Genomic DNA, 21,234 nt, shown 5'->3' with positions numbered 1-21,234 from the left:
AGGAACAAGAGAAAGTGGAGTTTCAAAGCCAGAAATCAGTTGCTGCAATGTCCTCTCTCCATACCTTTTACTGTTCCCATGTATCTTGAAAATCATGGTAGGTTAAGGAAGGAAAGAATCCAAAAGGGTGAGTAGCTTGTTTAGGCCAAAAGCCACTCTAAATATACTCTATGATCTGGAGTGAACATTTAAAAAAAATGAAATTAATTTATTTCATTTAGTATATTTATATCTACCCATTCTTTCCTTCATGGAACCCAAGACAGCTAACAAGATGTTTCCAGGTGGTTTCCTATCTGAGCATTGAGCAGACCCAGACCTGCTTTCCTTCAGCAAGGTGGCAATATCATGCATTCTCAGACCACGCTTGTGCTTTAGTTCAGATCGTGAACATCATCTGTGTATTGTTTCAAGAACCTCGTAGATGCCATACCACAGTTGATGGATATATCCTTCTGCAGTAATTTTTACTTTCTTAATTTCATATATGAAAACTTTGTTAGCCCTTGAAAAATCCAGTTATTTAGACTTAAGGCCCCTCCAGATATTAATTTTATTGAGCATTCATGATGATTTGTGCTCGTGATGGTATCAGGGCAGTTATATGCGATCCTACTTTCAACACTCTTTATACCTGCAAACGTTTCGGGGAAACATACTGCTTTATTTCCAATCAATGCACATCCTGTAGCTTTCTGCTGAAATCCTGTAACTTTTTATACTACAAATGTTCCAGGGTTGTTGTTCTTTGTCCCATTTTTCTAGCACTATAGTGCAAGTGTGCTCCCCTCCCCTCAATAGTAATAATGCGGTAACATTGGGGAAGCATCCCAGAACAACTAATAAAGTGGAGTGATGTGTGGATACCCAGTATAAATCCATCACTAATGCACTATTATCGCATCAATGACATGTTGCAGAATACCTCCACAAAAACAAAACACCAGTCTGAAGAGGCCCTTAGAAATTAGGTGCTGAAAACTATTGATTTAGGTTACTTTTTACTTGATTAAAGTTGCAATTCTAATCCCATTTCCATGGGAGTATGCTCCACTGAATTCAATAAAATTTACTTCTGAGTAGAAATGGGATTGCACTGTAAAGTTACAATCTTACATCCACTTATATTAGAATAATGGGGTTTACTTCTGAATAGACATGCACAGAATTGGGCTATCAATATTGCTTTAGCTGTTAAGATTTAAAAAAATAATTAGCCAACATTTTCATTCCTTTCTCTTTGTAGTGATAGCACACCTATTTTGCATGCAGAAGGTCAATCCTGGCATCTCCAGTTGGGGCTGGGAAAGACTCCTGCCTGAAATCCTGGAGAGCCACTGCCAGTCAGTGTAGACAATACTGAGCTAGATGGATCAGTGGTTTCACTCAGTCTAAGGCAGCTTCCTATGTTCCTCCTACATCCCCAAAGTTGAGGACTAGAAGTTAGGGGAAGGGCAGTAGCTCAGTGGTAGAACATCTGCTTTGCATGCAGAAGGTCTTAGATTTAATCCCTGACATCTCCAGGCAGGGCTGGGAGAGACTCCCTGACTAAAACCCTGGAGAGCCCCTACCAGTCAGTGTAGACAACAGTGAGGTACACGGCCCAATGGTCTGAGTAGAAGGCAGCTTCCTATGTTCCTGTGTTTGAAAGCTGGATATGCTTTGAAAGCTGGGATTTTCTAGATGCCAGGGAGAACCTGTAACGTGACTAAAAATACATCATGACCTGCATATTACTCCCCCTACGAAAACAGAGCCAAGCCATCAGGCTTTGATGTAAACCTAGACTGTGTTTGGATGATAGCTTTTCTCAGACTTGGAAACATTGTACAGGCATCATTGCTCACTGCACACACACTAATTCTTTGTGTCCTGCTAGTCTCTTTGATCTGAGTGGCTTTGCAAGTTTTCTTAATGCTTCCAACCTATACCTTGCACCTCCAAAACAGGCGTGCGTGTGTGTGTGTGAGTGAGAATTTAGGTGACTGCCACTCAATAAATTCTCCTGATTCCTGTGACTATAATTTCTTTCTTTTTTTAATATTGAATTTTAAACTGTTGTAACTTGCCCTAGGACCTCCAGGTAATAAATTTAATAATGATGATGTTGAAGAAAACAAACACTTTCCCATGGCTTTCACAGCTCTGGAACTTTTTTAAGCATTAAAATCTAACAACTTTTGTTTTAGTGAGAGAATGGCTTATATTTGCATATCTATATGAGTGTTCACATAGTCCATTAAAAGCAGGGGGTTATTTAGAATATTTTTGCCAGACACTTTGAGAGGTATAAGTATTCTAAAGAAATAATAGATTTCTCCCTCTCAAAAAGCGCTGCCATTCCAGAACATTTTTTCAAAAGTTTCCTGCTAACTGTATGCTTATGTGTACATGAAGTGGACAGCTTGAAATCCAGTCTTGTTGATTTTTGTCTCTACATTGTCTTGAATGGGGTGAGATGAAATGTTCATGAAGTGAAAAACGAAGCGAACATTGTCTCCCTCCTGTAGTGGTAAGGGAGACTTTGCTCCTGTTGCTCCACATAAAGAACCACTTGTACGCAGCTCAAATATGTATAATGCACTAGTGGGTCATTTTGGCATAATTCTTTTTGATGTTTTCTCGTTGTGGAACATGTTCATGTGTTCAGTATGTAACATTATTGCTTCCAAAATGTATGCACTCCTGATCAAGTGATTGTACTGATGCTTCCACCTTCATGCCCCCAAGATTATATAGAGTGCTTTCTGCCAGCTTCAGATCCCCAACTGATTGTGAGAGTATCTGTTATACAACTGAAAATCACATTCCCATGATTAATCTGTGTGATTTACACTGGCAAAGCTCTGTGAATGTATTTTCTGATATGTAAATTATCAAAATTTGATTATAGGAACAAATCAGGTCAATGCTGTCTTGAACAATGCTATCTTGAACATGACACTATATTGTTTTCAGCTGCACTATGACTGCATGCCCAGTAACTTGTCAACAAAATGTCTTTTGCTGAATGACAAAGGATGGAAAACCGAATTTTATGCATTTGCAAAGCAAAGAGATCTTTTGTGTCCTGTCTAGTGAATGAAAAAATCAATACATAGCCAACAGAGATCTTGGTAAAACGCTTTTCAGGTACAATACCGCAGAGAAAAGAAATATATTTCTTGCCTCATGTTATGTTGAAAACATGCAGAGCCTTACACTGCATAGGATTGCAGCTTATAATGGGATTGATTTCCAATTACATAGGGTTAGGCTTGGCGTCTACATCTCTTGTGTTAGTAAAACACCTTTTCACCTTTTTTTCTCTATGGTCTTTTGCTTATCAGGAGCCTCAGAAGGAAAAAAAACCCTAATCGATTTCAAAACCTTGGGCCATAAAGCAGGGGTGGGGAACCTGTAGTCTTCCAGATGTTTCAACTACAACTCCCATCATCCCTGTTCCCTGATCGTTGGCCAGTTGGGAGTACAACAACGCCTGGAGAGCCAACGGGTCCCTCCACCTCAGCTATAAGCGATGCAAAGAATCAGGAGAGAAGCCGCGAGCTTAAAGGGGAAAAAGCTTCGCTTCAAAGGGCGTACGAAATATTCGTCTAAATTGCTAACGTTCACGTTACTCATCTTCTTCACCCGCCTACCTTGGTGAGCCGGAGCTCCTATTTGGAGGGGGAGGGAACCGCATGCGGAGTTCCGGTTGACAGAGGAAGTGGTAATTCTCCGTCGAGTGTTTCGCTTACGTAATTGGGCTGGGCGGAGCTGGCTCGGTGGGTGGGGCTCATGAGCGTTGCGTGGCTGGGCTGCAGCAGGCGCTGAAATTCAAATCTGAAGGGCGGTTATCGTTGCCCAGGCTCAAGCCAGAGGCAGCTTTGGAGCAGACGCAGTGAGGGGCTTCGGTAGCAGTACCTGCAGAGATGGACCCCTTCACCGAGGTGAGTGGCTCCTTGCGGTCAGCGTTGCACGCTGAGGGATTTGTTAAACCTCTCAGAGTGGAGGGGAGGCAGGAGCGTTCGTAAGAGGTGGTGTTGTGGGTCAAAGGAATGAGTGTTTTGGCTGGGGGGGAATATTGGTGGGGAAGCGCATGGCATGTGGAAAGAGAATGCACCTCTCGGCGAGCCTGCCTCGGGTTGGAATCCGGTGTGTACTTATTTGGGAGAAATCCCAATGAACCTAGGGCCACTTGCTTCTGGGAAAACATACACAGGCTTCTAGGCACGTTTATCTGGGCGTGAATCCTTTTAAACTAAGTGGGACTTGCTTCTGAGTAGACATGCATATGGTTTTTCTCTGCGTCCTTTAGAAGTGCCGTAGACTAGGAAGTCGCTTAATATAAAACGTCCCCCCCCCCGTTTTACTTGGTTTATACTAAGCCTTGTGCCTTCTCCTGTTTGCTATCCAACTTGGGAGCTTTTGGGATACAATTATGCAGGCCTCAACTTTTTTTTAAGCTGTTAAAATAGTTGTAAAGGTTAAAGTCATCCACAGCGAAAGTGGAGCTTTGTTAATGATCTCTCTTGTGGTAGAGAATTTAAGGGACAAATTTTGAGGAACTGGTATTCTTGGCGAGCTGAAGCTTTTCTTTATTCCTGGCCAGAGGGGAAAAGGGCCTTTTTCTTCTTAGGGTCTTAACACATTTGCTCTACTGGCTTTTGTAACACCATGCGAAGTTCTTATCATGCAATTAGTTAACTCTAAGTACCTTATTTTTCTACAGCTACTTTCTGCTTCCAAGTTCCTACAAATAGACACAAACTGCCTCTCTTTTTTTCTTGTCCTGACTCACAGGGAAAAAATGAAATTAATGGGTGTGGCATTTCCAAATAGCTGTTCTTTTGTGTTTGTCAAGATGACTCCAGAAATATAGAACCAAATAATGGACTCTCACTTTTTCCTGCATTATTTCACTTCACTTAAACTCTTCTAAAAATAACTTTAACATTTTAAAAGTAAATTTGACATGTAAAAAGTTGGCTGTCATTTCAAAATTAACACTGTAATTTTGGCTTGGAGATCAAACAGCCTAGTTTATTTCTAAGCAATGAACAGATATTACAAGAAAAAATTGTCCTTGTCCACGTGCTAATAATCTAATAGTGCAATTCACTAATAGGCAAAAAACCTTGCGGTTTAAGAACATACCTATAGCCTACAGTTACTTTAAAAAGCAGGGAAACTGGGCAGCTATAGCGAATGCACCAGGGGAGCAGGAGACCTGAACTCCTCTCTGAGATATTGGACTGCCCTACAAATTTGTCAAAATGCAAAGACAATTTGGGTTGGTCTTTCCCAGTCCAATCCACTTCCTGTGTAGCTTGGAAGAATTTGGTAACGTTCCTCTGAGCATATGGTGAGTGGTGGCAACACCTGCCATCTCCAAAGATGGAGAATTATATTTTTGTGTGTTTGTTGGTGTTCTTTTTACTTTGCTTCTTTCCTGTCTTACTAATGTTTCTACAGAGAATGTAATCTAGACAATTTTATTTCCCTCATTATTCATCCTAGAAATCTGTGTCAAATTTATTTTTATTAATTTCAAAGCCTTTTTATTGGTCAGTGTCATATGATGGTGAAGACAGCTTTTTGTGTTTCAAATTGGAGGTTATGTTCTATTTCTGTTTTGGGTGCATTAACAGTTGAATCTGAAACTGCAGTTTGATGTAAAAGCAGAATGATTACGTTGCTACTTCAGCAATGACTCTAGCTGTTGGAAAAAAGAGGATGCATGCTTTCAGCCTGCTATGTTTAAACCACCTCATTTAAGGCAAGGTGGGCATGGTCAATTAAAAACATTAAAAGCACACCTAGAATTTTGCTAGAATGTATTTCATCTCCCACTGTTTTATCTTGTGCAAACTGAGACACTCCTGAGGTCCACTGGAGTCTATAATGCAGAATAGTCAGTGTCATTATTCCACAATTATTTTTGGAGTTTTTTTAGTGTAAATTTTGCAAAGTGTTGCTCTACTTCACATATTCACAGAAATAGAAACAAAAGAAAATGATTTCCTATAGGAAACTTCACTAAAATTGCAAAGGAAATCAGACATATTCAAAGTGACCATCTGAACTATATCAGCTGTCTTAATGTTGCTTCCTGCCTGCTAAAACAAGATCAGCACAGCACATGTCTTCTTTCTATTATTTGGACTGATTGCAGGTGTTGCCACCACTCACCATATGCTCAGAAGAACATGTTACCAAATTTTTCTAAGCTACACAGGAAGTGGATTGGACTGTGAGAGCAACCCAATGTGTGTTTGCTTTTTGACCAATTCATAGGGCAGTACAATATCTCAGAAGGGAGGTCAGGTCTCCTGCTCCCCTGGTGCATTCACTATAGCTGCCCAATTTCCCTGCTTTTTAAAGTTTGATAGAAATATCTGTGGGCTATAGGCACATTCTTAAACAGCAAGGGGTTGGTTTTTTTGCCTATTAGTGAATTTCTCTGCTTTTTAATCTGGGAAGTAAGAAATGGAATCCTATGCAAGTTTGCTGAGAATGGATTCATCATTTGCATGCTTGCAATCATCCTTAGGATAGGTGAAACTGACCACAGGAGATGGGGGGGAGGAGGGAGGGGAGGAAGGGCAGAAGTGAATAGGGGGATGAGAGCAGGCAGAGGACAGATTTGATCATTTGCGTGTTTGAGTTCAGTGGAATTTACTCCTGTTCAATCATGCTTAAGTTAGGTAAAACTGACAGTGGGGAGGGGGAAGAGGGAATGGGAGGGAGAGGGAATGGGGAGGGAGGGGCAAAGGAAGGGGCGGGAAGGGGCAAGAGGGTGGGGGATAGGAGGGAGGAGAAGGGAGGGTGGGTTTGATCATTTGCATACTATTGGATGCTGTGCTGAATGTTAAGTTGACTGGCTCTCCAAAAGGAAATCCCACTGTTTCTGCAACTTCATATTCTGTTTTAAATATACTGGAATTAAAATAACCATGCCAGTTTTTGCATCAAGGAAACATGTTTTTCTCTGATTAGTTAAGTCTCTGGTATGAAGTAACAGAACTCAAAACTCATGGGAAAACTATTTTGATTTCTCTATGTAATATGTTGTATCTGTCCTTATAGTTGTGTTAATGTAGAAAAGTAGAGCAGAACACTTCTAGTATATACACATTAGTAAGTTCTTTAGTCTTTAAAGTCAAATTCAAGCACTGGCGTATGGAGATAGGAATGGATTAGAATATCTCTTGCATTATTATAAACTGAAGTTGAACATTCTATTATACCAAGCTGTATTTTCTTTTTAATTTTTGGATTGCTAGTAGCTGGGTTTCATGTTCTTCCTGCTTTTGGTTTTATCTATTATTATTTATTAGATTTATTAGTCACTTGATACCTGAATGTTTCCAAGCAATTTATACAATGTTAAAACAAAAACAAAACATTATAAAACATAACAACAAACAACAAAACAATAGCACCCCCATGCAGCCACAGGAAGGTTTGGCAGCATATTAAAACAAAACTTTATCTCAGTCTATCAAATGTCTGGGAAAGAAGGTATATCTTTATCTGGCACTGAAAAGATGACAACGAAGGCGTCAAGCAGACCGCACTGGGGAGCATATTCCATAGATGGGGAGCCACAATTGAAAAAGCCCTCTTCTTTGTGACCACCTTCCGAGCCTCTCTCACAGGAGGGGCTTGGAGAAGGGCCTCGGAGAAAGATCCAAGGGTCTGGGTAGGTTCATATTGGGAGAGGCGTTCCAAAAGGTAGTAGAGTCCTGAGCCATAAAGAGCTTTATAGGTCAAAACCAGCACTTTGAATTGGGCTCAGAAGCATACAGGCGGCCAGTGCAAATGGAACAGGATAGGTGTTATATGCTTGGTTCGCCTTGAATAATTGGGCAGCTGCATTCAGCACTAATTGAAGCCTCTGAACTGTTTTCAAAGGCAGCCCTATTAAACCATATTGCAATAATTCAACCTTGAGATTACCAGAGCATAGATTACTGTAGCTAGGTTATCCCTGTCCAGATAGGGTTGCAGTTAGGCCACTAGCCTAAGCTGATGGAAGGTACTCCACGCCATTGAGGCCACCTGTGCCTCAAGCAACAGCAGTGGATCCAGGAGAACCCCCAAACTACAAACCTGCTCCTTCAGAGGGAGTGTAACCCCATCTGGAGCAGGCTACACACCACTCAGCTGGTCAGAGGAACCACCAATCAACAGCATCTCAGTCTTGTCTGGGGTAAGCTTCAGTTTATTGGCCCTCATCCAGTCCATTATCGGAACCAAACATTGATTCAGCACATCTACTGCCTCACCTGCAGAAAATTAAAAGGAGAAATAGAGCTGTTTGTCATCAGCATACTGATTACAATGCACTCCAAACCTCTGTATGATGCCATTCAGCAGTTTCATGTAGATGTTAAACAACATGGGACCCCTGCAGGACCCCATACTGAAGCACCCACACAGCCAAGCAGTGCTCCCCAGGAACCGCCTTCTGGAGCCAGCCATTGAAGTGAGAATGGAACCACCACAATGCAGATCTGAGTCTGCTGAAGCCCTTTTAATATTGCAATGTCAGCAGTTTCCAAACGAAAGCTTTTCACCTTGAATCTTTCCGAATTCTGCTCTGTCTGTTCCTCATTGTAGTGTAGCAATAATTACCTGTTTCACATGGATTTGGTAAGGATTGTAAAACAGTCTGCGCACTGAGACTTTAGCTGATGCCTGAAAACATAGTATTGGTGATGCAGTCCACTTGTTTTATAGCTCTCATCCAGTTTCCCATTAATGATGTGCATTTGAACATAAGAACATAAGAAGAGCCTGCTGGATCAGGCCAGTGGCCCATCTAGTCCAGCATCCTATTCTCACAGTAGCCAGCAGGACCCGAGTGCAAGAACACTCTCCCCTCCTGAGGCTTCCGGCAACTGGTTTTCAGAAGCATGCTGCCTCTGACTAGGGTGGCAGAGCACAGCCATCACGGCTAGTAGCCATTGATAGCCCTGTCCTCCATGAATTTGTCTAATCTGTGGATCTGTGGATACTTCCTTGGCGCAGAGCTTGGAAAAGTTACTTTTTTGAACTACAACTCCCATCAGCCCCAGCCAGCATGGCCACTGAATTGGGCTGATGGGAGCTGTAGTTCAAAAAAGTAACTTTTCCAAGCTCTGAAAGTTTTCCAGATTAGCTGAGAATCAGGTATGGGTGTGTGCAAAAGCATTTCCTCTGCCTCTTCTCCCTTCCCAGCTCAGGAGCAGTAGGAGTGGGGTGGGGGTGGGAGTAAGGAGATGGAGAGAAATGTGCCTTTGCACACACTTATGCTTGATTTTGGATTCCTAGTTAGTTTTGAACTGTACAAATACTGGCCGCCTTGAAATATCCACAAATGTGTATTGCCATGGTGAAACTTAATGAATGGATAGGATGCAAAAAAAAGAGCATGTTTGTATCCTGTCCTCCCTTCAGTTTTAAGCTCAACATATTGGTCTACATCTGCCTTAAATGGCTTGTCACTTAGACCAAATAATGCCACTGCTCCTAAGTCGGTAAAACTCAAGCTGCTGGTTTTTGGTCTTCAAACTCCCAGCAGTTTGGGGCCTACAAGCTACAAAGATTCTAGCTTCCTGTGTGCTATTATGCTCATTGGTCAGTAAAGGGCACATATTAAATACACGCATAGACCCAAAATAGGACATTGGAGACTCAATAACTTCTTAGCTCTGGGATTCCCTTTGGAGGTATACCAACAAGCATTTTTGAGAAGCCCTGCTGCGTTACTTTTATTTATGTAGATTCAGACTGATTATAGTTATAAGGATTGTGTATTGTATTGACAACTGCCTTAAAGGATAGAAAATCTAGAGATCTAAAAAGCTGTGTGTTTCGTTTTGAATATTTATACCCCACCTTTCAGTCAAGCAATCTTCTGGACAGCTTACAAACAAGTTATAATAATACCCCCCAAAAAACAAAACAAAACACCTAGCAGGCCTTGGCCTCTGGCCTGTGGATGGGTCTACAGCATCCCCAGCTCTGCAGTCCTATGTGAGTGTACTTTCTTGCAGGAAGGAAAGTGATTCTTACTTGGCTGATGGATGGGCCAGGCCGGTTTTCCCCTTGCCATGAGGTTCTTCCTGGGAGGCAGGGGGTGCAGCCTCCCTGTGACTATTGGCCACTGGCTTTTGGTGGAGGCCAGAGTGTGCTTTCACTTCAGCTCTGCAGTCGCAGGGCAATTTTATAGAGATACACATTCCTCAGAAATGACATGTGAGCTGTAGTAACTGAAATACTTGGAAATGGTACGCTAACGGAACAAAATGGAATGTGAGTGGCACACTTCCCAGCTTTAAATGGTTATTGTTTAGCTATTGCATTGCAGCATATTTGCTATTTAATCTTTGCATCTGGATGGTCTTAGACATGCAGTTAGGCCAAGATTAAACAATTAACGCAACTGGGCTTAACTGGTGGCTTTACTTGCCTGGGAATTTGAGATCCAAAGCAAAATTACTCTTCCTGCAAGCTTGTCTTGCCTTCCTGAGCTGGAAAATTACTTCACTTTCCAAATAGTCCCCCCTGCTAGTTGGATTGTTCTGTAGTTAAAATTCCCCACCCCCTTTCCGTATTTTGGATGACATGTAGGATTTATACATTAAAAATTATTCTATCATTTCAGAACTTTATCAACACTTCTGATTTTAAGGCTATATTATTTGCCTCTGCCCACAAAGATCCTTTATGATTAAGCATGTGGTTTGCCTGTCCACACAGATACTTTGTGATTAAGGTAGCTATCTGTATTGACAAACAACAGGTGTTGCAGTAACAGCTACTTTAGTTTGGCCGTTTCACTCCTTGAGACTTATAGTTCAACCACTGGAAATATTTTTGCATCTCTTGTGCAGTTTGATCATTTGTGGCTAGCACTGGACATTTTCTTATTGCAGGTATTCCGAAATGTTTCTGTAGTCCCTGTCCTTAGAGTGAACACAACATTCCAGTTGATTATGCAATGCGACTGCCTATCTCTTCTTTGGACAGAAAAACATAAGTTTTGTTTGTAAGAAAGTTTCTACAGAAATTAACATACAACTTGCTGACAAAGCACTTTTTAAAATAAAGGAACTGATTGTAATAGGACTGCAGTGACTTTCTAGTTCTTAACACAAACTTACCTATGTTAATCTGTGTGGAATATTTAGAAACTTCTAGAGAGAACCCGTGCCAGGAGAGAGAATTTACAGAAGAAGATGGCTGGTCGGCCCACAGTAGGAGTGCGACCTACAACACAAACAAAAAGGAGCAGAGAACCTTTGTCAGAAGCTGGTAACCAACCACATCAGCCTAGTGAAGAAGGTATTTTTCACAAACATGAGAATGTATGTGCTATCATAATCTGGTTTGCAGGGTTTTATGTGTGTAGAAGTTATTAGCCCAGTTGCGTTGCTTTTCACCTAGTACCTAATCAACATCTGACAATGCTAAACATTATAGAGTAATATCAAAGCTCATTTAGATAATAATGGAGCTGTGTTCTGGATCTAAAGTGTAGCGAATACCGTGTAGATCAGGGCTTCTCAAACTGTTGTCCGTGAGCTTCAGGTGAGCTGTGACGGTCTTTATAGAGCAATGGGCACAGTAGCTGTGAACAACAGGTGCAGTGTCTGCCCCATTATTTTTAGGACTCAGTGGTTCACCTGGAAGGTGAGCAGGACTGACCAGAAGTGATGGAGGAAGAAGGCACTTTGAAGGAGTGGAGAGGATTAGCAACAAAGTTAATGGGAGACTAGAATTAAGAAGTTTAATCTTGATTCAACAAAAATCATACAATACCTAGCACAGTGTATTATGGTTGCTACAACAGGCAGAAAAATCATTAAGTAGTCCACCAAGATCTTGAGCAATTTTCAAGTGATCCATGAGGGAGAAAGTTTGGGAACCACTGGTGCAGCTTAATATTGAATTATTCCAGGCTTTTTGTAAGCAAAACTGGTGCCACACTTTTTTCACTTATTTATAAGCAGCATTCAGAGAGTTTGACTCAAGTCATTTTTTTAATCAAGGTAAAGGCAGAAGACAGTTGTACAATAACTGGGAATTGTTTAATATGAGGAGTTTGCCGTCCAATAATGGATAACCTCGGGTGGGCCATTCCCCATCGTTGCCCTAATTTTAACACCACAGTTCCATATTATCTCAGGCTGCTGCCGTTTGTTTCCTTCTCTGTATAATATTGACATATTTTATTGTTTGCTGTTTTAACATTTTATAGTGCTGGTCATTGACCATAATAAATGATTGATTGAATATGAGGAGTTACAGGAGGGTGAATTTTTGTTCTTGTATGTGAACTTTGAATTTCTAATGGAGTGCTGCTGTAGCTTTAGCTGAAAAGCCTACCCAGCTTATCCTTCCCCCCCCTTGCAAACTTATACAGCAAAGCCAGGTACAAAGCCATCACCATCCAAAAGACGTTGTTCAGACAATGTGGAGGTTCCACTTCCTAATTCAGAGAATGGGTATCCAATGGGCTCACCTTTCATAGACAACGTTCTTCCTGAAATGGCTCCTACCTCTCATCATGTTGCCTCATCCATCGAGACTGAAGAGCAGGACCATAAATCAGAACCAACTTCTGTTGCTTCAGTTAAAACACGTATGCAAAAACTAGCTGAACAACGGCGCTGCTGGGACAATGGTATGTCCTGATTCTACATGACTGATATAGCTAAAAAATGAATTTGTAATTATAAAAGCAAGTGAAAGTTCAGTATTGCTTCATCATTGTGCTGTTTAAAAAAGATACCTAATTTCAGACATTCATATATCTAAATTATATATGTGCAAAATATTTTCCTTAGGTGGGAAAGAAGTTGTTTGGCTCAGACTAGTTTAGCTTACCTGGCCATAAACAGCTTGAAAGGAAATGGAGCCAACTGTCTTTCCCCACTTATAAAAAATTGCCTGAGCGCCTAGAGATGATTCTTACTTGTCACAGGCAACCAGGAAAGATTATTCCATTCTGTTAGCACAGGTTAGTCCTTGACTATTACACAAACCTGCAGTATGTTTAGGGTTAATTTTTATTGTATTCAATATTATGGGAGGTTATGAAGTGTGAGTGAGTTCTCTTGTGGCGCCAACAGTATTGCTTGTTGGGGAGGACAAGAACAATACAATAGCCTTTCTCCCCTTTGGGATCCTGTATTATCCTATGTGAGATGGCTTTGAAAAGTGGAAGAGGTAACTGAGTTGGCTTGCTTTTGTATCTCATTTTTATATTTTTAGTAAGAATTGCTTTAATTGTCAAGTGCCACATAGTATTGCCTCTCTGTACCATCTCAATTTTCAGGTTCATCTGAAAGTTCTTGTATATCTCCCATCCAAACAAAAGAATTTATCGTTTCCCCACCCAAACAACGACCCCTTAAAACTGACACCCCAATAGGGCGAAGAGGCCGTTTAGCTAATCTTGCTGCTACAATTGGCTCCTGGGAAAATGACCTAAGTCATCCATCTGCAATGCAAAACAGTACACAAGAACAGCCTGGTACTACTTGTTTATCCAAATTGTTCACTACAAGTGAAGCATCTGCTAGAATCAATAGCGGCAGTGTGAAGCAGGATGCTGCATCCTATTCGCAAAGGACTGTTGAGTCATCTGTGAATAAGAAATTGGTAAGTGATCATATTTAATGTGATGTTTATTTCCTATCTAGATCTTTACAGCGGAGAGACTGATAATCTTAAACTGCAACCTAACAACCCTTATTAGGGAGTAAGTCACATGGAATACAATGCACCTTAGAATACTTAAAATTGTGCTATAGAATAGAAGTGGCAGTTTCAGGAAAGGAGATACGTGTTTGTGGAAAGCAATGCTTCTTACATGGGTGTGTGCGTTATGACTGCTGCAATCCATACAACACCTAAATGTAACAAAATCGTAATCTGGGTCAGTCTTTGGGGAAATTTGTGAAAAATTGTAACTTCTTTAAAAGGAGCTAGGCTGGACAAAATAGTGTCTATTCTAAAATCATACATAAGCATACATCATTAGATTTTTATTTACTGAGAGCTTCCTGTAAATGGCAAGTATTAAAGAACATGCAGAGTTGTTAAAGACAAGGTGAAAGGTTCTGATCCCTGTTGGAGATTTCTGTTTCAGCTGTGATTGTGAACATGGTAGTGGGAGGGGATGGATACACTAATTTAGCTCTCCTAATAGAACAATCTAGAGCAGTAACTCAAGAATTGCTAGTGTTGCATCTGGGTAGTTAATTTGTAACATTAAAAAATTAGGCGTCAAATAATCTTTTGAATGAATGCAACAACTATTCTTTCCTCACCCTCTTTCAGGGAGCTAATAATTGTGTAACAAAATCCTCTTGGATAACTAGCAATCATTCTAAAGAAACTGAGGAACCAAAACAACTGCCACAAGAAAAGGCCAACCTTAAGCCATCACTGAAACCAGCATTATCTCAACCACTTTCTGCCAAAGAAGAGCGAATCAAGGGAACACATGTACAAACTGATAAGGATAAACCAACTACACCAGGTGAAGGGTTGCATTAGTATTTAAAGCAGCATTCATTATAGAAATTTGAACTAGAATTTTTTATGTGCAATGGATTTCTGCAAAACATTGCATAGCTCCTTAGCTGGCTAAATAGTGTATATTCCAGATGTGCACTGTGAGATGGGTGTTTCATTTATGCCGCTATGTTCAGTGTTTTAGTTACTAAGATATTAATTTATTATGTCATTTCTCAGCATTTATAATGTTTATATATTGTACTAAAGAACTTTTCGGGGATAATTGAGCTATAAATAAACAGAACTGCTGTCAGCAAACACTAAGATAGAGAGCAAAGTTCTGGGTGTGAACTGATGGAAAGTTAAGAGATGACTTGTTGAGATGTACTCTAGTGTTTTGGCACAATATGACCTTCATACTGCTGTGTCACCAACATCTTCATTTATTTACCTTTTTATCATTTTAAGCTGTTGTGATGTATGTTTGTTTGGAAGCAAGTTCTGATGTGTTAATTGGGGCCTACTCCCAGGTAAGACACTTTGCTTTGGGGTTGCTAAACGTCTCTTACTATGCTATGCTAGAAGACGTCTGCCTCATGAGAATTAAGACTGAATAAATGTTCCATTTTGTATTGCTGTAAACATCACTAGCTGATGAAGAACAAGAATCTGAATACTATTCCAGACCTAGCTTCACATAGTAACATCAACCTGCACAACTAAGTTTTTGGCAGGCTAATGGAGTCATTCTGGAATCTGCATGGTGGTATTTGATACCCTAAAACACAGAATATTCCCTCCAATATTGAATCTAGTAGCTGCATACAAAAGCCTAAATTTGCAAGTGCAGATGAAACTGGCGTGCATGTCACTGAATCATTTCTACCCTATTTGCTTTTGTTTACGGAATTCAGGCTTTTCACATGGCAGATGGCATTACTTGTATATCGGGCTGTAGGTTTTAAGAAAATTCTGTACATTTTCTGATAAAAGCTCAAAGTATGAAATAGCTTAGCATTTTCTACAATAAATCTCCCTTTCACACTTTTGTGATGGCTGACTTGCTGATCTGGATTGGGTGCAAGTGACTCTGGTTAAATCATGGATAACAGCTTAAAAACACATCTGTTAAAACTGTGGAAATCTCCGGCCTTAGGGCTTCCAGAGCCCTAGGTTGAGGGTTTGTGTAATGTAGCTGAGTCACAAAGTTGGTGGTTTTTGTATTAAAAGTCTTTTGTATGGGATAGCCCCAAGAGCTGCATGGTAATGGGCCTCTACTTTATACAATGTTCTGAAATTCTGTTATGTTGCACAGAAAAGATAAACCAAATACATAATTTTGAGATTCTATGAATAAGACATTTTCTAAATAAAAATCAGCATTAATCAGAGTAGAACCATTGAAATTAATGAACATGATTAACTTTGGTCCATTAATTTCCATGGATCTAGGAGTATAACTTAGTTGGATATGACCCCAAATTCTGAGGTGGATTTTTTTTGTGTGTAGACAAATATAGGATTATTGGAACTGCTGCTTCTTAGCTATACTGTAATGCCTCATCGGAACATGTTCAAATATGGAATCTAGTAGTTGGCATTAAAGTTGTATAGTGTGTGTATAAAGAAAAGCTTCATGCTGTGTTTTACCATTATTCCTAAATCGTGAAGAATGTAATTTTTTAATGAAGCAAAATCCATGGTTCTTATAGGAGGACCAGGCATTAAGCCTTTTCTGGAGCGTTTTGGAGAGCGTTGTCAGGAGCATAGTATACAAAGTCCTGTTACTACTGGAGGACACAGAACTCCCATTATCACTCCAAATACAAAGACAATCCACGAAAGACTCTTTAGACAGAATGAAGCATCCTCTACTGCCAGTCTAGCACAGCAGCTCAAACAGGTATGATTTTCTATGCATCTGTAAGAACATAGGGAATGATCAGGCTCAAACACTAGACATGTATTGAAGAGGTGTACAAGTTTGAGATTACATTTAATTTTGTCTTTTGTGTGTTCAGGAACGTGAAAGAGAGCTTGCATGCATTAGAGGCCGCTTTGACAGGGGCAACTTGTGGAGTGCTGAACGAGGAGATAACTCCAAGAAAAAATGCCCAGAAACAAAATTGGTAATATGTGGGAACTTATAACAAGGGAATCTGTAATGCTACTTCAGATTATTTATTAAATTTGTCAATAAATCACTGTTCATCTGAAGATCACAGAGCAGTATACAATATAAAACTGTCAATAAAACAGTAAAATTTGAAAAAATCTTTAAAACATAATCAGTAATATTAGTCAAGTAAACTGATCTATGGACAGTAATCTAAGAAACTAAAAAAAAAAGATACTGTGATGTCTCACCTTAAAGGCCTGAGTTAAATAATCAGATTTTGGACTGTACTCGGCGGCCAGTTGTATCCAACAGGAAGGAGGGCCGTAATTGGGGCCATAATTAGCAACATCTATTGGAGGCACCATTAGCAGAGCTTCTCTTGCCAATTATGGGGCCTGGGGTGGATACTCATAGCAACTCCCTGTGTTATGATTTGTTTTACATATAAAGCATGTGGGAATAATGTATTAAGGCTCTGTACAGGTCGTTTCTCAACCTTGTAGGTTAGTTGCATTGTATGACCATGTTTTGCAGCCTTCATGCTATTTTCCTGTGATAAGCATCACAAATTTTACCAATTCTGTGTGTTTCTGAATGTTCAAAATTCTAATGTATTCTCACACCTATGGCAAGCTTGTTACTTGCTGATCAATACTGAGGTTCTAAAGGAATGTATTATGCAAACCACATTAAGTCATTTTGCCACTTAACATACCTCACTTTGTTCCAAGCAATCTTTGCGGGGTAGGATTGCGGGGGGGGGGAGCAGGATGGGGCAGGCAGGGAGCATGAGTATGTTCATATACCTTGGATTCTAACCAACAGTGTGGAATCATTGTAAATGCAATGACACCTTAATATCACTTTAGTTTTGCTAGTTTAAGGTAGGCTAAACTGTTATGAATGTTCTTCTAGGAGGGTCTGACTCAAACTAAATCGAAGCTCCTCCCCAGTTCAGATACCAACTCCCAGTTATCAGAAGAAAAGGCCGCAGCACTTAAAGAAGTAGAAGGCATCTCTTTTGGTAAGAATGCTGTACCATAAAACTATCTTAACATGAAAGCTCATGGTTTGGCATGCTTAAAAATAGTGTGGTGTTTGAATCATCACCTAGTAAATTGTTGGCAGAAGCCTTACAGCAGGGGTGGAGGCAGTGGCACTCCTGATGTTGTTGGATTCTGTCAGCCCCCGTCAGTGATTGAGAGACATTATTCAGCGTTATCTGGACAGCCATAGTGTCCCCACCTCTTCTTTACAGTGTGAGTGTGTTGTCACATGAGACATGCATCTGTGGGTAGAAAATAATGCCTTGTTGATTAGATTATTGTGGTGCCCCTGGTATCTGTCCCTGAGACTTATAACTTTCCAAGTTCAGGATGAAAAGAACATATGAGCAGATCCATAGTCTCATGACACAGGTTGGGAAGGGTGTGTGTGTTCAATGTATTGTCCATTATCTCCAATATTGATATGAGGTACCGAGAATCCTAAGGCATGCCTCTTGAAAAATAAGTAAAAATGCCAAAATTCAGAGGACTACTACATAATTCTGCCATCGGTTTCTCATCCCATTCGCTTCAGTAAGCAGAAGCTGGAGATCTCTCAAGTCTTTCAAGAAATCTAGTTAATATAAGCCAGTTGTGAAATAGCTTATCTCAGTTTAATTTTGAATTTTATTTAAAAACTGCTAGCTCTTCTTGAGTAATTTATTCTTTGGAAAATTCTAGGAACTTCAGAATACGAAAAGATAGAAGAAAGTCCTCTGAAAATCTTTTCACCGCATACTCCTGTAAAAGCACAGTCCACCACGAACCTTGAGCAACTTCCTGACAAGCAGAACGGTTTGTGTTTCCTAATTCTTTATCCTGAATTTGTCTTATTATTGAGGCTTCATCCTTCAAAGATTATCTCTCTTAAAGGAGGCTTAAACTCTGTGCAGTATCTTGTGTTTTTGGTTTTGTTTTGCATTCCTGGGCATGTTGGAATTAAAATGAATGGCTGCCCATTAGCTTTTGAGCCAAGTTCAAGATTCTAGTTTTGGTGTACAAAGCCCTACACAGCTTGGGACCAGGATACCTGAAAGATCATCTTACCCCTTATATACTGATCACTGTGCTCTGCAGGTGAGGGCCTCCTGCAGGTACCATATTATCAGGAAGTCCACTCCGCACAACATAGGAAGCAAACCGTTAGTGTTGTGGCACTTACCCTTTGGAATTCCCTCCCCATAAATATTAAACAGGTGCCATCTCTGTTATTTTTTCAGCACCTACTGAAGACCTTCTTCTTTCAACAAGCCTTTTAAGTAGAGACCTTATCCCAGTCTGCATCTGTGCTGGAATTGCTTTTAAAGATGTTAAAGATGTTTTAATATGATGATTTTAAAGATGTTTTGTTTTTAAGATTTGTTAAAATGCTTTAGTGTTTTTGCTTGCCACCCTGTGCTCATTCTAGAAGGAAGGGCAGGATATAAATTAATTAAATAAATAATAAAAGCATTGAACTGGGTGACCAAGGTGTGAGGATGGCAGTCCAATTTGCTACTAAGCATGCAGAGATGCCATTTAGCAATCTCTTTTTTTAAAACCCATCTTCAAGTTTAAAGTCCAGTACACCAAGCTTTATGAGCTCAAACTGATATTCCAACCATGGCCGGATGTCCTTTTAAACTTTTCAAACTTTTGGAATTACAAGATGTACATATTGGATAAAAGCTTGGGATGGGGTAAATTATGAACTGTGAGAGGAAGTGGACTGCTTGAAATGTACTTTGGTTTTTGGTGTAATGTGGGCTAGATGTTGGAGTATCAGATCTCCTAATTTACCTACCTTGAAGAATAAATGTCTTTTAGTGATGGTGAAAATAACAGTAGTTTATCTAAAATCCAAAGACAGCTTTTGCTTATATTTACACTCTCTCTGTTTAAGTTATTTGAATCACTGGACCTCTTTTTGGTATTTGTGGGAGGATAGGGGCTGTCACTATTTTATGACAACAGGGGAGTTAGAAATAAAAAAGGACTCCTGGCATTCAATGTCTGATGGCTTGGCTGGCTGGAGGACTCAAAGGGCAGACCTCATTCCCAAATAGGAAGTCTGAGATGTGAGCATAAATTGGGAATTTATATAGTTTAGTCCTAATTATTTTTTGTGGTATTTTGGTTTTTTAAAAATAAGGATGTGTTAGATTATGGATCAAAATGCCAAGCCATTTTCTTGAGCCATGTGGGACTGTTGTCTCTGTATCTCGGATATTGCCAGGGAGCAGAAGTCTGAAGTCTGGATTTGATCACTTTGTGGTCCTTCCAGTCCCTAGATCTTTCACTGCTTTCTAGTCAATATGTGGATGCTTCTGTTTACTTTTTTTTAGTTAATGTTGAAAGACTTTGTGGATTTTACTCTCCAGACAAAGAACACGAAACTGAGGCAAATGACGAGATGGATAGTTCAAAGGTGATAAATGACATCTTTGATGAAGTTCTTCAAGAGGATGGGCCTGATATAGAGAAACTTAAAAAAGAGATGAGTATGACCTTAGAAGCTGACAGTGAAGATGAACAGGAAGAACCACTGAATATTTCATCAATGTCCCTCCTAACACCTTTAACAGAGTCTGTTGCTGTTGTAAGTCCAGAGGTGAGAGCAGATACTTAATACAATGGTATTATTTGGGCATATCCAGGTTGTTATAGACTCAAATTCTAGGAAATGGGGAAAACAAACTTGTAACATTCTCAGTTTGACATTAACATCCAAGTCCCTTCATTATAACATGTAGCATTGCTTCAAACTGTAATTACACTTAGAATGGTCAAAGATCTGCACCTCTTCCCTCTCTCTTACAGGTTTCTGCTTCCCCTAGCAAATCAGTTGATGAGGGAAGCAATGCAAGCAATGATAGTCCAAAGTCCAACAAGTTTCAAAGAACATCTGTTTGCAGAACTGAGTCTGGAAGCAGCATTGGGTCCTTGTCAGAGGAGCGTAATCTTCTGTATAGGTAATTGCTCAGCTAAACTTTCTATCTGGTCTCTTCAATTGCAGTAAAGTAGAGAGAAAGGAAAACAGAAGGGCAGCACTGTGGCACTTTCTGAAACCTTGGAAAAAACTTGGGGGTGGAAGGAATCCATTAACCTAGTCGTCATTGAGCGTCATGTATGAAGAAAATCTATATTGCCACAGTTGTCTTAAGGGAGGTCATAAAAGCTGGCAGTCTCTCTCAATACAGGCAGGATCAGTCAATCTCAGTTGAAGCCTTTTCTTGTCTCTGAGCTTTCTGAAATGTATTCAGTCAAATAACTTGCTCTGTATCTTTCTAAAACTGGACTTTTCCCTTGAAGTATTGATGCCTATCGATCTCAGCGATTTAAAGAAATGGATCGTCCTTCAATAAAGCAAGTAATTGTTCGTAAAGAAGATGTTTCTTCCAGACTTGAGGAAAAAAGGAATGGAACATCTGATCAAATTAACATTAAACACAAATTGCAGGTAGAACTCTGCCTTCGAGTCCTAGAAAATTAGCTGTTATATCCATTTTGCCATTTCATATTTTATACAAGGACTGTAAACTTCCAACATTTTTATTTTATTTTCTACTCCTAAAGCTTTCTGTAGCCTAGGAG

The 21,234-nt window shown here is 40.0% G+C and overlaps 2 protein-coding genes across 5 annotated transcripts in view; one reads left to right on the top strand and one right to left on the bottom strand.

Annotated features, from left to right (window-relative positions):
• Nucleotides 1-3,752, bottom strand: part of MATCAP2 (microtubule associated tyrosine carboxypeptidase 2) — a 98,129-nt gene extending 94,377 nt beyond the window's left edge. For 2 of the 3 annotated variants that reach the window (XR_009758236.1, XR_009758237.1), the window contains exon 1: nucleotides 3,639-3,719. The gene's annotated coding sequence lies outside the window, so the exon portion shown is untranslated. Of the gene's footprint in view, nucleotides 1-3,638 lie in introns of all 3 variants that reach the window. The other variant, XM_061587608.1, reaches the window with a different exon arrangement.
• Nucleotides 3,675-21,234, top strand: part of ANLN (anillin, actin binding protein) — a 35,434-nt gene continuing 17,874 nt past the window's right edge. The window contains exons 1-12 of one of the 2 annotated variants that reach the window (XM_061587604.1): nucleotides 3,676-3,929; nucleotides 11,160-11,313; nucleotides 12,395-12,655; nucleotides 13,310-13,635; nucleotides 14,317-14,518; nucleotides 16,209-16,399; nucleotides 16,518-16,625; nucleotides 17,531-17,639; nucleotides 18,343-18,456; nucleotides 20,022-20,251; nucleotides 20,461-20,612; nucleotides 20,953-21,100. In XM_061587604.1, coding sequence (XP_061443588.1) covers nucleotides 3,912-3,929; nucleotides 11,160-11,313; nucleotides 12,395-12,655; nucleotides 13,310-13,635; nucleotides 14,317-14,518; nucleotides 16,209-16,399; nucleotides 16,518-16,625; nucleotides 17,531-17,639; nucleotides 18,343-18,456; nucleotides 20,022-20,251; nucleotides 20,461-20,612; nucleotides 20,953-21,100 — 2,013 coding nt within the window. In that variant the 5' untranslated portion in view covers nucleotides 3,676-3,911. Of the gene's footprint in view, nucleotides 3,930-11,159; nucleotides 11,314-12,394; nucleotides 12,656-13,309; nucleotides 13,636-14,316; nucleotides 14,519-16,208; nucleotides 16,400-16,517; nucleotides 16,626-17,530; nucleotides 17,640-18,342; nucleotides 18,457-20,021; nucleotides 20,252-20,460; nucleotides 20,613-20,952; nucleotides 21,101-21,234 lie in introns of both variants that reach the window. The other variant, XM_061587605.1, reaches the window with a different exon arrangement.

Source organism: Rhineura floridana, chromosome 10 (genome assembly GCF_030035675.1).
Source record: "Rhineura floridana isolate rRhiFlo1 chromosome 10, rRhiFlo1.hap2, whole genome shotgun sequence".
NCBI classification, from domain to species: Eukaryota; Metazoa; Chordata; class Lepidosauria; order Squamata; family Rhineuridae; genus Rhineura; species Rhineura floridana.
Note: the sequence above shows the minus strand (reverse complement) of the source record. Positions and strands in the feature narration are given on the sequence as shown.